Below are 16864 nucleotides of genomic sequence, written 5' to 3' on the forward strand. Positions count from 1 at the left end.
CAGCTCAACAGTTCAGCTCAACTAAGGAAGACCCTATGGACTCACTGAGCTGAGCCAGCAGACAGCACTCTATGTTTGATAGCCACTGGTCAACATTTTATCTTAAGTCTTGATGTGAAGATCAGAAGGTAAGCTTAGTTTGGACTGGAAGGAGGTTGCTTGCATTTATGGACAATAAAGTTTTTGAATCTTGAAGCTGTCCAATAGCGGTTGAGATATTTCAGTCCGGACCAAAGTGGTGAACTGACCAACAGACACACAGAACTCTGCTGCTAGCATGGCTGAAAACAAATGATATCTGTACCCATCCAACATTCAGAGCGATAAAACACAATCGAATCAAAAAGCAGAAACCTCTAACAAATACTTGTTTTGATTCAAAATGATTGGCTTCTTGTGCATTTGTATTTTCCTTCAGGTTTCACAAATTTCATGCGCAGTCCAGCGTGTGACATCTTCAACCCTCTGCACCACGAGGTGAATCAAGACATGGAGCAGCCTCTGTGTAACTACTTCATCGCTTCGTCTCATAACACGTACCTGACCGGAGACCAGCTCCTCTCCCACTCCAAGACCGACATGTACGCCTGGGTGCTGCAGTCCGGCTGCCGCTGTGTAGAAGGTAAGCGTATGTCTGAATCACAATAAGGATGACATGCCAGACTAATCTGACTGTGGCTATTTCACAGTATAGGAAAAGCACATGTGTAGATAATTAAATTAATCAGGTGTTTCAGGGTAATTGTGCATGCTGGCTCTCTCTCACACTGCCATGGCTCTCTGGGACACTGAATTTAATAGAGTCATGGTTAATGGTATCAGCAACGTGTGTGCTTGTCCTGCATATCAACATGTCTGCTGTGAAAAAAGTACATTTTGATTGGACAAGTTGCCTTTTATGAGTCTGAGGGCTCCAGGTTTATGTTTTTTATACTGGTTGCATTGGTGCACCAGCAAATGATTCATTTTAATTGAATGTCTTAACACATTATGTAAATTATTTTAAACAGGGATAAAGGTTTTACTTCACTTTAATCACAGAACACTCAAAATGTTTTAATAGGCTGCATTTTATTTTTTAATTATTTTGACGGTAATATATTTCAGTTTTGCACTTAACAAATAAAACCATCAGTGTTTGGGATGTTAATGGACTATTTACCAATTTTAATGCCTCTGCGCCGGTGATAGCAGTGGCCGGAGGCGCCATGTTTTTGGGTTGTCCGTCCCATTCTTGTGAACACGGTATCTCAACGATGTACCGAGGGAATTTCTTCAAACTTTGCACAAATGTTGGAATCGAGAATTAACTGATTAGATTTTGGTGGTCAAAGGTCACTGTGACCGCACAAAACACATCTTAAGCCATTACTCTACATTTCAACTGATAGTTATGATAAAATTTTACACAAAAATATAATAGGATATAATAATGAAGTGATGACATTTTATATTCAAAAAGTCAAAGATCAACAAAATATTTTTTAAAAAATGTTCTGGCCATTATTCAGTGCCACAGCTCAGGAACAGCAACCTGGCTGGTGCACAGATGCATACAGCTGTGAGGCATTAATTCTCCTTTTGTTGATGTTTTCAAATTTAAACCCAATACTGTTTATTACCATTTAACGCTGAAAAAAACTCCTCCAGTGCAGCACAATCCTGCTCCGGCTATCACTTAAACATTACTTTTATTCACACTCAGAATAATTCAACACCAGCGTTGAATGTGAAATAGTTCAGTGTAAGAGCAGTGACATCTATTCAGAATGAAATAAACTGTCTTTTTTATATTCAAAGATGAACCGTGAATACTGAGGAGAGGCTGAAAACTGAGAGCGGGAACACGACGCAGTGTTTTATTCATGCATCACTTCTCCTGTTTTTTCTCTCCCCCCTGCAGTGGATTGTTGGGACGGACCTGAAGGAGAGCCGATGGTCCAACATGGCTACACTCTGACCTCCAAGATACCATTCAAGTTTGTCATAGAGACCATCAATAAATATGCCTTCATAAATAACCAGTGAGTCCAAGCCCCATATAGCATGTGTGTGTGTGTGTGTGTGTGTGTGTGTGTGTGTGTGCATGTCAGTGTTTGTGACATTTTATGGAAAGTAGACACTTCCATTATCCCAAAGGTATTGTACTGGGAGAAAATGGCCCAGAATGCCAAATAGAAGCAGCATTTTGCTTATTTCTTACACATAAATCTGACTGAAACATCATTTCTGTAGCACAAATAATATTCTTTGGACAAACAGCACAACATTTCTCAATCTGCACACATAGATTGTATTATTGATTGCATATTGTCCTCCTCTGTTTTATTATATTGCTTTATGGTCCACTATAGGAGGATAGAGCTCTCTCTCTATCAGTCTACTGATAAAAAAAGTCTAAAAGCAGCATTTTTCACACTGCAATGATAAAATAGATTTGACGAGAGGATTCCCCACAAGGTTTAACAAGAAAGTTCTAACATTTTGACAGCCAGGTTTGTGTTTTTCAGAAAACACCATGATTTCTGGCAGTAATTAGCACCTATTACTGAGCCATCTGCTTAGCAGCATTTCCTCCGGCTCCCCGAGGAGTCTCTGTTGGGTCCAACAATACCCAAACAAAGTGATGAACGATGCAGCTTCCTGCTGCCATATTGGCCTCGTTTTAACATCTATGGCAGATACTTATGATTAGAGACCCTGTGTTGTATAAAACAGTTTATCTTATTCAAAGGGGCAGGCTGCTGGCACTGATTCAGATTCATGCCATTAAACTAGAAGTGTAAGTACAGTTGGAAATAGCTTGTTGGAAGTTTAACTAAAATTTGAAGGTTGTGCATCTGTTATGAAACCTATTTTTTTAGTTGTTATTGTTGCAATTTTGCACTTATAACAATAACTGTTATTGGTCTTTAAGGAATACTTTGACACTTTGGAAAATATACTCATTATTATCATATATCTGCACATAAAACAGCCCAGTCTCACCCCAAAGTGTGTCATAGAATAAATAAAAGGAGGTAAAACTAGGTTATTTAAAACTGTTAGACTGACAAAACAAACAGGTTGATGATCTTTCTGTGTTTTCCAATCTTTGATCGGCCAAACAATCAATTTCATCAGCAGATTAATCTGTAGTAAAGATAATTGTTGCTGGCAGCCCGACTTTAAGTATAATATCAAAATAATGTTAGCAATTAAAGCATTTTTCTCCCGAGAATAACTTTGATAAACATCTTACTTTTCCTCTCTGTGTGAATTCAATTAACACCATGTGTTCAATGTAACCTCCTGTAAGAAAACATGCATACCTACTAATCAGGAAATACCTTCATATTCTCATACTCTGATATCAAAGTAATTAGTAATCTGTAATAACACTGACAGCATGAACAGGTGAATAATTTGAACTTCCTGTGTGTTACCTCGCTCTCTTTACAGTCAGCTGATATTTTATCATCAGTGCCACCTGTTAATATGATTAATGGCCCCTGGGCTGTATTGAAATGGAGCGAGTCTCTGCACACACACACACACACACACTCTACACACACATTACACAGCTCATTGAGCCACCTCGCTGTTTCACCTGAGCAGCGCTCCTGGTTGTCACTGTCTGTGTGTTGAAATGAAATGACTCTGGATGCTATCTCTTCATTCTCCGTTTGTATTAGGCAAAGTATCCATTTCTGAGTTTTAGTGTGTGTGTGTGTGTGTGTTTGGTGTGTGTGTGTTTTGGGGCTCAGACGTGGAGTTGAGAGCTGGGCTGCATCCCCTGAGGTAGACCTGTCAGTCTGACAAACCTGACATTTGAGCTGAACCGCTGTGTGGCCACGAGTCATTTCACCTTTTCTAAATGAAAACACAGGAACAACACACATACACCACTCCTACATACACACACACAGCGTGTCACAGAGGTGTTTATGCAGCTGTGTTTTTTATCATTTACCTCCTCACTGTTCTCTTGGTTGAAGGTGAGAAAAGGAAGAACAGTTTGAGATGTGATTCACACTCACTTCAGTCCATCGGCTGCGTTCGAGACACATTTTCTAAGTGTTGACAGGTTTTGATGTAACCTATGGAAACCTGAGTATGTATGTTGATGTTTTTTTCTTTTAGGTTTCCAGTAATCCTGTCCATAGAGAACCACTGTAGCATCCAGCAGCAGAAGAAGATTGCTCAGTACCTGCGAGAAATCTTCGCAGACAAACTGGATGTGGGAGAGATCCTGAGCAGAGACTCCAAAACATTACCCAGTCCTCAGAGCCTGCAGGGCAAGATCCTCATCAAAGTAAGAACACATATACGGATGGATGTATGGTGGACTGACAGTTTGTGTGTTTAAATGCAAAAATAAATTGCCTAGTCAGTTAGTGCACTTGTTAATTAAAGCATCTGCATCGCACATCTCCACTTCCTTCCTCTTATTTGAGCGAAGAAAAGCGGAGCGCTCGTTATCCCTCCATATTTTGCTTCATGTGCGTTGCGGTGCTGAGGATGTTGAGATGTGGAGTGGGAGAGGCACTGCAAGCCGCTAATTAATATCCATAAACAGATGAAGAGAAGGAAGAGGAGAAAGGGAGGACTAAAGTAGGTCATTGTTTTAATCATAGAGGAGAAAGGAGAATCGGAAGAGATGCTGGAATGTGATAACTCAGTGACAGATTTGATTCTTCTGTCACACACAGACAGACATATAAGCACAACCTGGCAACTCAGTTTTGGCTGCCAGTGATCTAAATAATTCAGCAATTAACTATGAGGAATAGATGAATGTTTGAAGACGCTTTTTAATTACCTGTAAAATGAGAGAGAGTTTATTACAATGAATCCTCTACTTCTCGAATCCCTGGTCAAAACTAAAAAAGCATTTCTTGTTTTTCATCTGAGGCTCAATGTAACGATTTTTCCTAAATGATAAATAATGCAGCTTTTTTCATTAAGTCACCTCAGGTATCACACATGCCTGAGGTGACTTAATGAGAAAAAGCTGCATTATTTATCATCTAGACCAGATTGTAACCCCTGGCACACATTCAGACTGATTCGATGCTCCAAATGGACTGGATTGTAAACTGGTGCTGCTTCCTGTCCGTTTTACAGTTAGCAATTCCCTCCCTCCTCTCTATGTCACCACATGAACAAAGCGATGTTGCAGCAAATAGGAGGATCCTGCTCTCACAGTACCATCTATTTATGGAGTTCTCTGTCCTGATTGGATACAGGGATACCTGAAAATGTCCTTTTCTCTTTCACTGCATGAGCAGGAGGAGGAGATACATGGGTTACTGACCAAACACAATGATGTAGAGCTACTTAGCACTTATTTAATACCAATACATCACTATTGGTGAGTACATACAGGAAGGAGGTGGATGGTTGGATGTATAAAGTTTGTATAAACTCACTGGTGAAAAGTGAAGCATTACTTCTGTTTGGGCTCTCAAAGACACCATCTGTAGCTCTGCTAGATTTTGGGTAAACCTCCACCAAATCCCAAATTATAGCAGTTGTGTTGTCTGGAAATAACTTTTTGGCAAACAGTAGGAGTTTTATTTGGAAACCTTTCAGGAACAAAGTCCAACTGGAACACATGGACTCAGACAACAAACTTTTATTAAATGACTAGCTTTTGGATGCCTTGTGTGTCTTCATCAGAGTCAAACAATACAAAGACTCGTGTCCTCTTAAATAACTTCCCCTGATTAGGACCTAATCCAGCACAGGCTGGAGAAAGGGGGAGGGGGCAATCAATGAGAAGTAGAAAGGATTCACTTGTTCAGGTAAAATACACAGATGACCAAATCAATAATAAATCAATAAGCACATATAGGATGAGTTATATTTGTCCATGCATAGCCCATCTAACATATAAAACCTTTAAAATGTCCTTATTTGGTCTCATAACAATGCTTCACGGTCCGTTCTGTATTTTCTTATTATTTTCTAAGTCTAAAGATCAGTCCGTGGCTCAGGTTGGTGGGCTACCACTTCAAACATTTGTCTATATTTGGTTTTGATAAGGTCAGAAGGGAACAAAATAAATATGTTTAAAGATAGACATTGGTTTTTTTAGAGCAGTGGATATCCGCAACCTCTGAGTCATTTTTGTTAGCGACCTCTCCTTCAGACAGCACGTCAGTCAAATCAACAGAACTGCCTTCTTCCCCCTCAAAAACATAGCTCATCTCCACCCATAACTCTCCTCCTCTGCTGCTGAAACTCTGATTCATGCCTTTATCACATCCAGAATTGACTCCTGCCACAGCTTTCTTATATGGTACATCATCCAAAGTCCTAAATAAACTGTGTTGCTCAGCTCCTCACCCACTCCCATTGTCCCACGATTCAAAGTCTCTCTTCTCACCTACAATACCCTCCATAACTAGCCCCCCTCCTACCTCACTGGCCTGCTCAACGACCAAAAAAAAAATAATTTTTTAGATCAATTAAATAGAATAAAAACTGTATAAATAAAAACATATATTAGACATTTACAGAACCTAGTAGATTAACTTACCTAAATGTCACCAACTTTAACCAAAGAGCAGATCAGAAACCACGCATGAGCCATTCTGGAAAGCCCATGTGACTTGTCAATAGCAACGATTACCTATTATTCGCCTCTCTGCCATCAATATGTCACACTTTACAGTTTGTAAGTTTTCTCTCTGCAGCAGCCACTGGTACTGTCCCAAAAGACAGGGCAGGTGTCCATTAAGATGATCTGTGAAACATGGCTGATATGATCTTCCTCAAAAAGAATTTTAAAAACCCAACATTTATTCTTTGTTCTTAAATATCAGCTTTCACTTTGACGGCCTCGCACCCTGGAAGATCTGTATCCACGGCACAGTACAGCTACTCCACAGAAACAGAGAGAGACTGATCGGACGCTTTCAGCATTTATTAGATTCTTGTTATAAGCACCAGATAAAATTGACTTTATCTGTAAAGGGAAGAAAGCCTGCATTGTTCAGCTGGAACAGGGGCTCTGTCTTTGACCCTCCTGAGCCCGATGTCTTAAAAGTGAAAGCGCATTATTGATTTTCTATAAAGCCCTTTACTCCTCTCTAACAGTTTTCCTCCTCCTCTTCCCTCCCCCTCTCTGCCCTTGTTTTGAGACCCTTTCACCTCTCTCCACCCCCCCCCCAGCGGAGCGAGAGACAAGAGAGTCACAAGACAATAAAAGGAAAAATATCGAAAGGGTTTTTTGACAAAGGGAAGATAAGGCAGAGAGGGGATAGACTGGTTGTGGCAGAAGGCGGTGATGTCAGCGAGAGACTCGGCGTACTGGAGGAAGCTCGGAGTCTGGCATTGATTTTGGAAGAAGAGGCTTAGAAAAATCTTGACTCCCACTCACACCTTCAGAATGGCTCAGTAATGGGCTTCCACTCTGCTGAAAGAGCCGCTCAGGGAGCTTCTCAGAGAATCTGCTGCTGATTGTACTATTTGTGTGTGTGCTTGAGCGTGCACAAGTGTGTGTTTGGTAATGGCCCTCACTCTGCCTGTACATACTACTACTTCCTTAAAGGTGCAACCTGTGTGGGCGTTGTAGTGTATAAAAGCGAGGGTTCGTGCTTTATTTAACACGTATGCATGGGTCAAATATATATTTATCGCTCTCCTTCCGTCTTTGTCTGTCCTCTCTCTATCAAGGGGAAACGCCTGCCTGCCTATCTGTCTGCAGACGCGGAGGAGGGGGAGGTGTCTGATGATGACAGCGCTGATGAAATTGAGGATGACTTCAAGCTCAGGAGCAGCAATGTAAGAGCGAGGAATGTTGTGAACATTATGTGCACACAAACATGCACGAACACATCACATAGACATGTTACTTCACATTACTTGAGTCCTTTCTCTAGATGTGTGGGCGTTTTTCAATCTTGAAGGCCTCTGCAATCAACTTATTGGGCGAATCCTAGAAATTGTGGTATTCAGTGTCCTTTTATTTCTGTTTCCAAACTTCACATAACCTCGTTGACAAGCAGGTTAGTGCTATGTGAACGTACCAATACAGTCATGTAGCCAGTTAGTTGGCCATGCTGATTGGAAGAATTCCAATCAGCATGGCACTAACAGAGCTTCCGACTCTTTGGGAAAAAATATTAAAAAACTTTCAAAAGAGGCCAAAACAATGCCTGAACTTCAAATTGTTCAACAACAACTTTGAATTTACTTTGGTGTGTCTTCTTACAATTTTAAATGAAAGGATATAGCAAAACTCTGCTATTTTATCTTTTTCGTTTTACGTCCTTTTGAAAAATGAAGACATAAAAGTAACTCAATTTAACTTTTCCTCCTGGTTGTCTGGGCTGCTTTCCTTTGTGCTGCTATTTCAGTGATTTAACTGCTAAGTAATCAGTTAACTCAAAAAATTAAAGGCAGCAAAAATATCATATCAGACTGATGTAAGAGAAAAACCCTTTCTCTATAAGTTAGATAATGGCATCTTAATGACATTGCCGTGCTCGATATAATGACTTCAGTAATTGGGTAGTAATGTTGCTGCTTGTAAAGTTTTACTGTTCATCATTGCGGTAATGTTTTAGAATAATCAATGCTTAATGGAGCAGATATAAGCATAGAGAATAGCTTGCTTCTCCTCGCTTGCTTATGCTCATTGCCTGGCGCCGTTTTAATAGTCAGTCTTAATCCTGTTCATTTATTCTGTGATACAGTAGTGCCAGGGTCCTCCTCAACACATTTAAAGCACGAAAAACGCTCAGTTGTTTTCCAGATGGTTCAGTTGTGTAACCGAATATGGCATCATTCTTCCGCATTTAGCTGGAGGCATGAGGCTGCAGATGCCACTTTGGATGATTATTGCCATTTTAAAAGGGTGGTGGCAGGTTTCCACTGATGAGGGGTTTTGTTTTGAGCTCATTAAACCAGCATGCTCTCACAGCAGTCACCACTTACAATGCACTAATAGTGGGATATAGTTTTCATCAAGTAGTGATACACAGGCTGGGGAAAAATGGTGACTTGTATAGTGTTGTTTGCTCCTATTCTGTTTGATGTTTAATATTTCTGTACGTTCTCTTTATTTTTGCAATTTTAGCAAAAAGTATGCAGTGTTATAAGATGTCATACAGGATGTTTTTTTAAAGTTGAGACCTGCAGCTGTAGACCTGTTGTTGATGATGCCCCCTACAGGCAAGAAAAGTAATAGCTGCTGCTATTTTAACACATGTGGCATCTGCAGGCAATGAGTGTCCATAACTGGGTCTGAAATCACTCCTTATTTACTGTAGTGCACGATACTCACCCACCACCACTTTATTACAGTTTAACACTGTAAAATCTATAACAGAATGAAAAGAGAATTAACCATGGTAATAGTTTCAGCTAGAAGTCCCACAGTGCAATGTGTCACATATTTTAGATGAGAAAATGACCCTTGTACTGTTATACTGTTATCTTTTATAAATTTGTTATATAACCTTAATTGATTTATCTAATTGATCTGGAATGAGGAATTTCACCATCCGCTGTACTGTGTGTGTTTTTTGCATGCAACTTTAAAATGTTATTTGATTTGATGGGGAGAAAAGTGACATGAGAGTGTTTGTGAACACAGATTATGAGTCTGTATAGTTTGAATGTTTTAAACTTGTACCACGAATTGGCTAAATTAAAAAAAACATGTGACACTGACATATAGTGGATTTTTAAATAGTCCAACAGAAGTACAATGCTGCATCAACAAGATGTTTGTAAAGCATTTATTAGTCTTTTTTCCCCCCTAAACACGACATTAAGCTTTTTGTTCACGTAAAAAACTCTGCACTCTTTACAAAATTACAGCCCGTCCACATCATGTGCAAGCAAATGCATGTTTCTTGTTCGGTGGCGACCTCTTGTGGCCATAGTAATTATTGTGACAAAGGAAGAAGTCAGGTCAATTAATTTTAAGAGTGACAATGTCCGAATAGGTAAGAGGATGAGGTGGATGGTTGGGTAAACGCCCCTACACACCAGGTTGACAATCAACGGGAAAGACCTAGTTGGAGGTATTTTGGCGATTCAGCGCTGCAATGGTTTTTTTGTTTCAATTTTGTTTAAGGAACAGAGATATACTGTATGTTGTTTTGGGAGTCAATGGCAATTGACCTATTCAGTTGTTTAGGTATGGGGATATGTGACAGAATTAAGCAGAAAATAAACTCTTTTGCAGGTTTAAAATATTCAATTTTAAGCATTAAACACACTCTCCCCCCGCATAAAATAACATTAAAGTTGTAACACTTCATGCCTGCAGGTGGCACAGGATTCAAAATTGAAGCTTTTATTTTCCTTGCCTTTAGATGGCGCACATCTGTATGTCTACATCTGCAGTTCAGAACTGCGGCTGTAGTTACTTTTCAAAGACATGGTTCTGGTTCTGTAAAACTGGTGGTCTAACTGTGGTGCTGCGACTCTGCCGTTGATTGGGCCTGGTTTCAGTGCGAATCCTTGAATCTCAAGACAGCACTACTCTTCATCATCTCCTGTCCATTAATGTGTCCTTGCACCTTTATTGAAATGACCTTCTCGTGTCTCCCGCTTCCTTGCCTCTCTGTCTCCTCCTTTGTCTTAATAACCCTCCTCCTCCCTCACACAGGGCAACGGTCATCACCAGGTGGAGTCTCACATCAGAAAGAAACTGGACTCTCTTCTGAAGGAGTCTCGGATCGGCGACAAGGAAGACACCGACAGTTTCAGCATACGAGCTCTGCTCCGGGCTACGCACCAGGGCCTTCAGAAAAACCTGCGACAGGTACCACACCCAAAGCGATGTGCAGCGCTGCATATCAAGCAGAGTAATACTTGTCAACAGAAGAGGAAGAGGAAGAGAAGAGAGGGGGGGGATAAAACTAGGCCATGGCATTAGTCACGGAGGGAATTGGAGAAAATAAAGGAGTAGTTCCTGCACCGCTCAGAGGTCAAACACACCCACTGAATACATTAAAGTGGTCAGTCAAGCAGCAGCTCCTCGGTCCACTCTGAAGGGACAGATATGTTCTGACAGCTATATTAGTTTTTCATCCATAGCATGTCGAAAACAGACTGAAAGTGATGAGAAACTAAAAGTCTGCAGTGTTACTTAATATTTAATTTCCCAGCTTGTCTCTCGTGCTATTTATAGACGCTTCATTTTCCTGACAGCCATTTTATGTGGTGGGTGTTGTGCATCGGGGTTTCCTATTCTCTTTATTCTGCTGCCGCTTTGTTGGTGATCCCCTTCACCTCACTGTCTATAAAGCTTTTTATTTTTTCTCTCTCTCGTCTTCCTCACTAGTAATTTTCCTCATTTTTTTTTTTTATTCCTCACCCACTCTCTGCTTCAGCTGTGCTTTGCTTTATTGGCTGATGTCTATTGCAGCCCCTCCAGTTTCTGAGCTTTAGGGTTTAAGTGACTCACTGGGTGCTAATGTGGTTGTTATTAGATTCACATCAAACGCTCCACACATGTGAATGTAAACAGGCACTCGCAAACGCATATAAAGAATCTCTGAATGTGTTCTCCTTGTCTCTAGAACTCCAAAGGGGTTTTGAAGAAATCCCAGAGCAGATCCTTCATCACGACGCTCAAACAGAAGGTGAGGAGCAGGGGGCTCTTTTTTTTGCTTGATTCTTGATCTATTTCTGAGGTCTGAAATGGCAAATTCAGGTAAGTTCGGCTCCAAGATAGCTGGTAATGACATACTTTTCCAACTTCATACCACAAGTGTCACAGAACTTCAGGTAGGCTAGTTCTCTTCTTCAGACAGTCGTTGTCTTTCCACTGATGTATTTTTTAAGTGGCGACCATTTTTGTGTCGTCTTCTTCTTCTTCTTGTTCTTCTTCTTGTTTGTTTATTGGCGGATGACAAACAACTGGTTGTTTCCAGTTTGTGACCTTTACTTCTTCTACTCTGTTTATTACAGCCATGCATGATGTAGCTAACTGCCTTCTTCCTACGAAACTAAGTTGGACTCCTAACCAGTTGATGGGAATGCGCCTAATTGGCATTTTCTTTTTTGCAATGTTTCAAAAGATCATTTCAAATTTACTAGACAGATATAAACTATAAAACTATTAGACATTATCCAACTTTGTATTGGCCCTATTTGACACATCAAACAGGCAACAACACTGCCCTTTACCTGAAAAAAAAAGACAATCCAAGTTGACTAAATGAGTAAAATCACAGATTTTAGACAGAACTCTCTCAGGCTTCGGTCACACATACAAAAAATGAACAATTGCAAAAAAAATAAGCCAAACATTTGCATCCGGTTGTGAAGACAAATAGCAATGACGTGTGTGTGCTTGACCCCACAAACAGACCACAAATCAGCACACTGAGTTCCATGTCTCTCAAATCCAGCACTGCCCACATGTAGCCCTGGCAGGCGATTTTTTCACTTTTGCCTGCACTCGCGTATGTCTGACTGCAGCCTCATGATGGCCTTGGCTGCTGATCGAGCATGGCCAATCAGCTGAAGAGCTGTAAGAGCTGACTAGAGCCAATGGTGCTGGAAACACCACAAAATACAAAGGCTGGCTAAGACTTTCCAATATTATCTGGTGGCCAGTATTTGACTTGGTGTGTCAGAGCTCTTGGATAGAACAGTAAGAAGTTAGGCTGAGAAGAACTTCTCCATGCAAAGAAAACACTGGTAGATCCAAAATGATCTGGTCCACAATGAGGTAAAACATTGAATGGACTGTGTTTGTACTGTTGCATTATTTTATTACAAGCAGTGCTAATCCTTCTTGACATATTGAAAACTCTTGCGAGGAGTTCCCATCGAACTTGCCACTGATCATATTGTCTAAACATTAAAGGGCTGTCCACACCAAGAATGACATCTATAACAATAACTTTAAATATATTGTTTTAAAAATCTTTCTAACTTTCTCAAGTGGATGGTGGCATCCACACTACAACTTTAACAAAAGTGACAGCAGGGAACTATATGATTGGGATCACTTTCAGAGAGATTTGATGAACAAGTAACATTAGCAACCAATCAGAATCCATCTGAATTTACATGGCCATCAATTAGCTTGATTTTAGGAGGCATTTTCTACCAAATAATGTTGCACAACTGCTTATAATATTGGTTTCCAACTGACGCCAACCTCTTTTATGTAGGTATTTGGTAATTTGACGGTATTTAGGGAACACTTTTTAGATGGTCTACTCTGTGTAACTCAGTCTTGGTTATTTAAACAACTTATTAAACACTCTTTTAACATAATAATAGGTTGCAAATTACACATAAAAAATGGCATTTTTCCTAAGACAAAGACTACCAAATGGTCTTTGGGGGTGATGGGGACTCTGAGGTTCGTATTGTCTTTACTATTGTCTTCTTTACGATTGATAATTCAAAAAATTACAATATTAATGAGGTAATAATACAAACTCAGACATTTTATTTTTTTCCATAACTTTTTTTCCTCTCAGAGGAAAATAAGGTCCCCAGAACACTGTTTGAAGCTAGATAGGTGGCAGGGTCCACCAAATATAAACAAAGTAAAACAGTATGAACTTGTCCTTTAAGGTCAGTTTGTTTATTCAGTTTGTTTATTTATTTGTTTAGGCATAAAATTCAGTCAATGAAGATATTTCTCTCCTGATTAAAATCTTCCCCAAAACTACATATTGCACCTTTAATGTTGTTTACACTGTTTACAGACGGCTCTCTCTTTCTTCAGTGTGGATCCTCACATTGTTATCTTTAAAGTTGCACACAGAAAATGCATATATGAGGCACCCTTATCTTGAGCCTGTTGTAGGTAGCAGGATCATAATTAAAACCGCCACACTTATCTCTCAGTACCACGCTGCAGATCAATGCAGTGAATGCATGCTTTTGGCATATCTTTGAAACATGCAAATCTAATGCAAGTACTGTCTTTGGATCCGCTTTAAGGTGTATGTTTGTAATTCAGACAGCTGCTCTTGGTGTAGGCTGCTCATTTTACAGTATGTTATAGGTTTGGCCTTCAACGTGTGTGTCTGTGGTTGTTTTTGTCACATTTTCTCCACATTTCACAGCCTGGTTATTTCTTCCTCTATCCACTTGCTTCTTTTCCTCTCTGCCCTCCTCTGTTTACCCACTCACATCTCCTCTTCATTCTTTTTATGCCTCCCTCTATGCATATTATACATCCTCCCACGTGTGTGTATATATGTGCGCATGCATGGGTGCATGTAATCTGTTGGCAAGCGGCCTAAACCCTGTAATTACTGCGACCCTCATCCTCTTCTCAACTCCACTTTAGCCCTAATAGAGATGTTCCTTCTCTCAGAAAAAAGCGCACACTTCACCAAATGCACGCTCGCTATAATTACATACGTTACACCTAGAACACCCACCAACATGCACAAACACTCAAACTGCTGCTACAATAACAGCACTCTCAATGAATCTCACAGGAACACATACAATTTGCAAGAGATATTATCAACAGCCCTCTCCCACTGAAGAACTCTTCTACCGAGAGGTCGTGTGTGGGCGGTATCATGTATGAAGTGTATTGAACACATTTATCAGGATTTCAACTGAACATAAGAATATAGGCACCACTTTTCTGGTTTTTAAGCTCAAACCTTCATCGTGATGTAACTGTTTGTTTATGTATTCATGGTGTGTGTCTGTCCAGAGGCACTCCAAATCCAGGCTGTCATGCCAAAGTGTGGACAAGGAGGAGGACAGTCAGGAGAACTCTGCGAGGGAGGCCGGAGGGCAGTTCAACAGGTGACCTTTGACCTGCTTCACCACACCACTGACAATCCCTGATGATCGTGAGGTTTGATAGCTGCTGACTGCTGGAGGCATGGAACAATCCAGTGCATCAATCGCATCCTACAAAACACTAAAGCTTCTTCATTAATCATTTATGATTGTCTAAAGGAAAAAATTATGGACTTAAAGCCCAGAGCTACCAATATCTGCGTTTACATGGACTCAGAAACAGAGGAGGGCAGGTAGTATGACAAAAAGTGAGCTTTAATGAGCTGAAAATCCAAAAGTGTGAATAATAAAAAGACAGGCAAAGGAAAACACAAGAGTAATACAGAAACATAGGACAACCAGAAAACCACAGGGAACAACTCAGGAACACAGGGAACACACGAGGGCCGGTGTACTGGCACAGGAGACACAGGACTGATGCAAGGACGATAACAGACAAACCAACAAAGACTGAGGGAACAACGCAGGCTTAGATACAAACTAAACTAACGAGGGGATGCGGTGCAGGTGGAGAGACACTGGGAACAGGGCAGTGCTGACGAGGCTGATGTGAGACAGGTGTGAGGGGGAAAATCAGGCCGGGGAAAAGCACAGGAACACAGGAGGGACACATACACTGGGAACACAGGTGAGCAGGAAGTAGAAAGTGACAAGACACAAGAGGATATAACTACAAAATAAAACAGGAAATCAAAAAAACAAACAGAATTACAGCCCAATCAGAGCAAAAATAATCGATAATCCGTTTTTTTTGGAGGTCTTAAAAGATTTAATGACTGTTGAACGTCTCAAAGCTCAAAAGGAAGGATGGAAGGACAGGCTGGAAACAAGTTGTTCGACCAAGTGTTTGAAAAGATGACTAAAACCAGAATCCACCGAACCATTTTCTGAATCAAAAACCGTTGGAGTAGTTTTAGGAGCCATTTCTTACAAGGCTAAAAGTCAAGATGGCAAAGGTGTTCCGACTGAGACAGAGTGTTAAGGTTAACAATCTTGTTGTTGTTGTTGTTGTTGTTGTTGTTGTGGTTGTTGTTGTTGTTCTTCTGCTATATTTCTGGGAGATTAAACATTTCACAGTGGGCAGAACCAATTTGCATATATACAAAAACAAAGCTATATTCTGATTAAATGCTTTGGAGCATGTAACGCACATCTTTACAAGCATCAGAATGACTGATGAAGTCTTGTCCATGTAAGCACAGCTACTGACAGCAAATGAAGGGAAGACAAATTGGTTTTGATTCCTGTTGATTTTATGCATCATCTTCAATATCCAGTGAATGAAAGACGGCAGGAATGATAACTTATGTTATTGAACTTCCTGATCTGATTTTTTTATTTTTTCATAATATCTTTTTTAATGTGGCAAGTTTGCTGAACTGACTCACAAGTGCAAAAGACCGGAGACAGAACACCCGGGTTGAATGAAATTGAGGCCAAGACTTGAGTCATCCCATATGGTGTCATCGTGCAGCTCCAGTGGCTCAAAGCAGTGTTTATTGTATGTGATAAAATTCAGCTTTTTTTTTTGATATTTTCTTTTTTTAACTATACTTTTACAGACTTTTTTTACATTAAAGCTAGTCTCCTGTGACTAGTGGTTGAAGTAAAAGACGCATAAAACACTCTATTTCACAATATTGTTAGAATCAGATCTGATCCACTAATGAGTCAGAGAATCTAATTGCGTCTGTTTTTGTCTGCAGCATGAATATATCCGAGTGTCTATCACGCATTCTTTGTCCACCTCTGTCTCATTCTTTCTTTGTGACTGAGCATTGGGCAAGAAGTATGGAAATTCAGCTTTGTTTTTCTGCCTCAGTCGCTCTCTGTGTACGAGGCCTTTGTCTCTCTTTGTTCTCCCAGTCTCTGTCTCTGGTTGCGTATTCATATATGCCTGTCCTCGGGAACTGTCACATAGATCCCTGCAAGAATCTGTCTGAGTGGCTATGTGACTGACTACTGTCTTTGTGCAAGACTGCGTGTGCATGACCGTGTGTCACGTGTGTGTGTAGTTGTATGTGTGTGAATGTGTGTCTGGCTGCACTGCATGCGCTCTGGTCCCCATTAAGCTTTTTGCCTTTGATGCTCTTTCCTGTGGTTTGCAAGCTGCTTCACTGATGCA

The 16864-nt window shown here is 40.4% G+C and overlaps 1 protein-coding gene across 2 annotated transcripts in view; it reads left to right on the forward strand.

Moving 5' to 3' along the window:
• The window catches only part of plch1 (phospholipase C, eta 1), a 63777-nt gene that overhangs the window by 35152 nt on the left and 11761 nt on the right, over positions 1-16864 (forward strand). For both annotated transcript variants that reach the window (XM_073489299.1, XM_073489306.1), the window contains exons 7-13: positions 419-622; positions 1904-2024; positions 4123-4294; positions 7663-7770; positions 10610-10765; positions 11526-11588; positions 14648-14742. In XM_073489299.1, coding sequence (XP_073345400.1) covers positions 419-622; positions 1904-2024; positions 4123-4294; positions 7663-7770; positions 10610-10765; positions 11526-11588; positions 14648-14742 — 919 coding nt within the window. The remainder of the gene's footprint in view (positions 1-418; positions 623-1903; positions 2025-4122; positions 4295-7662; positions 7771-10609; positions 10766-11525; positions 11589-14647; positions 14743-16864) is intronic.

Source organism: Pagrus major, chromosome 2 (assembly GCF_040436345.1).
Source record: "Pagrus major chromosome 2, Pma_NU_1.0".
In the NCBI taxonomy this organism is placed as follows: Eukaryota; Metazoa; Chordata; class Actinopteri; order Spariformes; family Sparidae; genus Pagrus; species Pagrus major.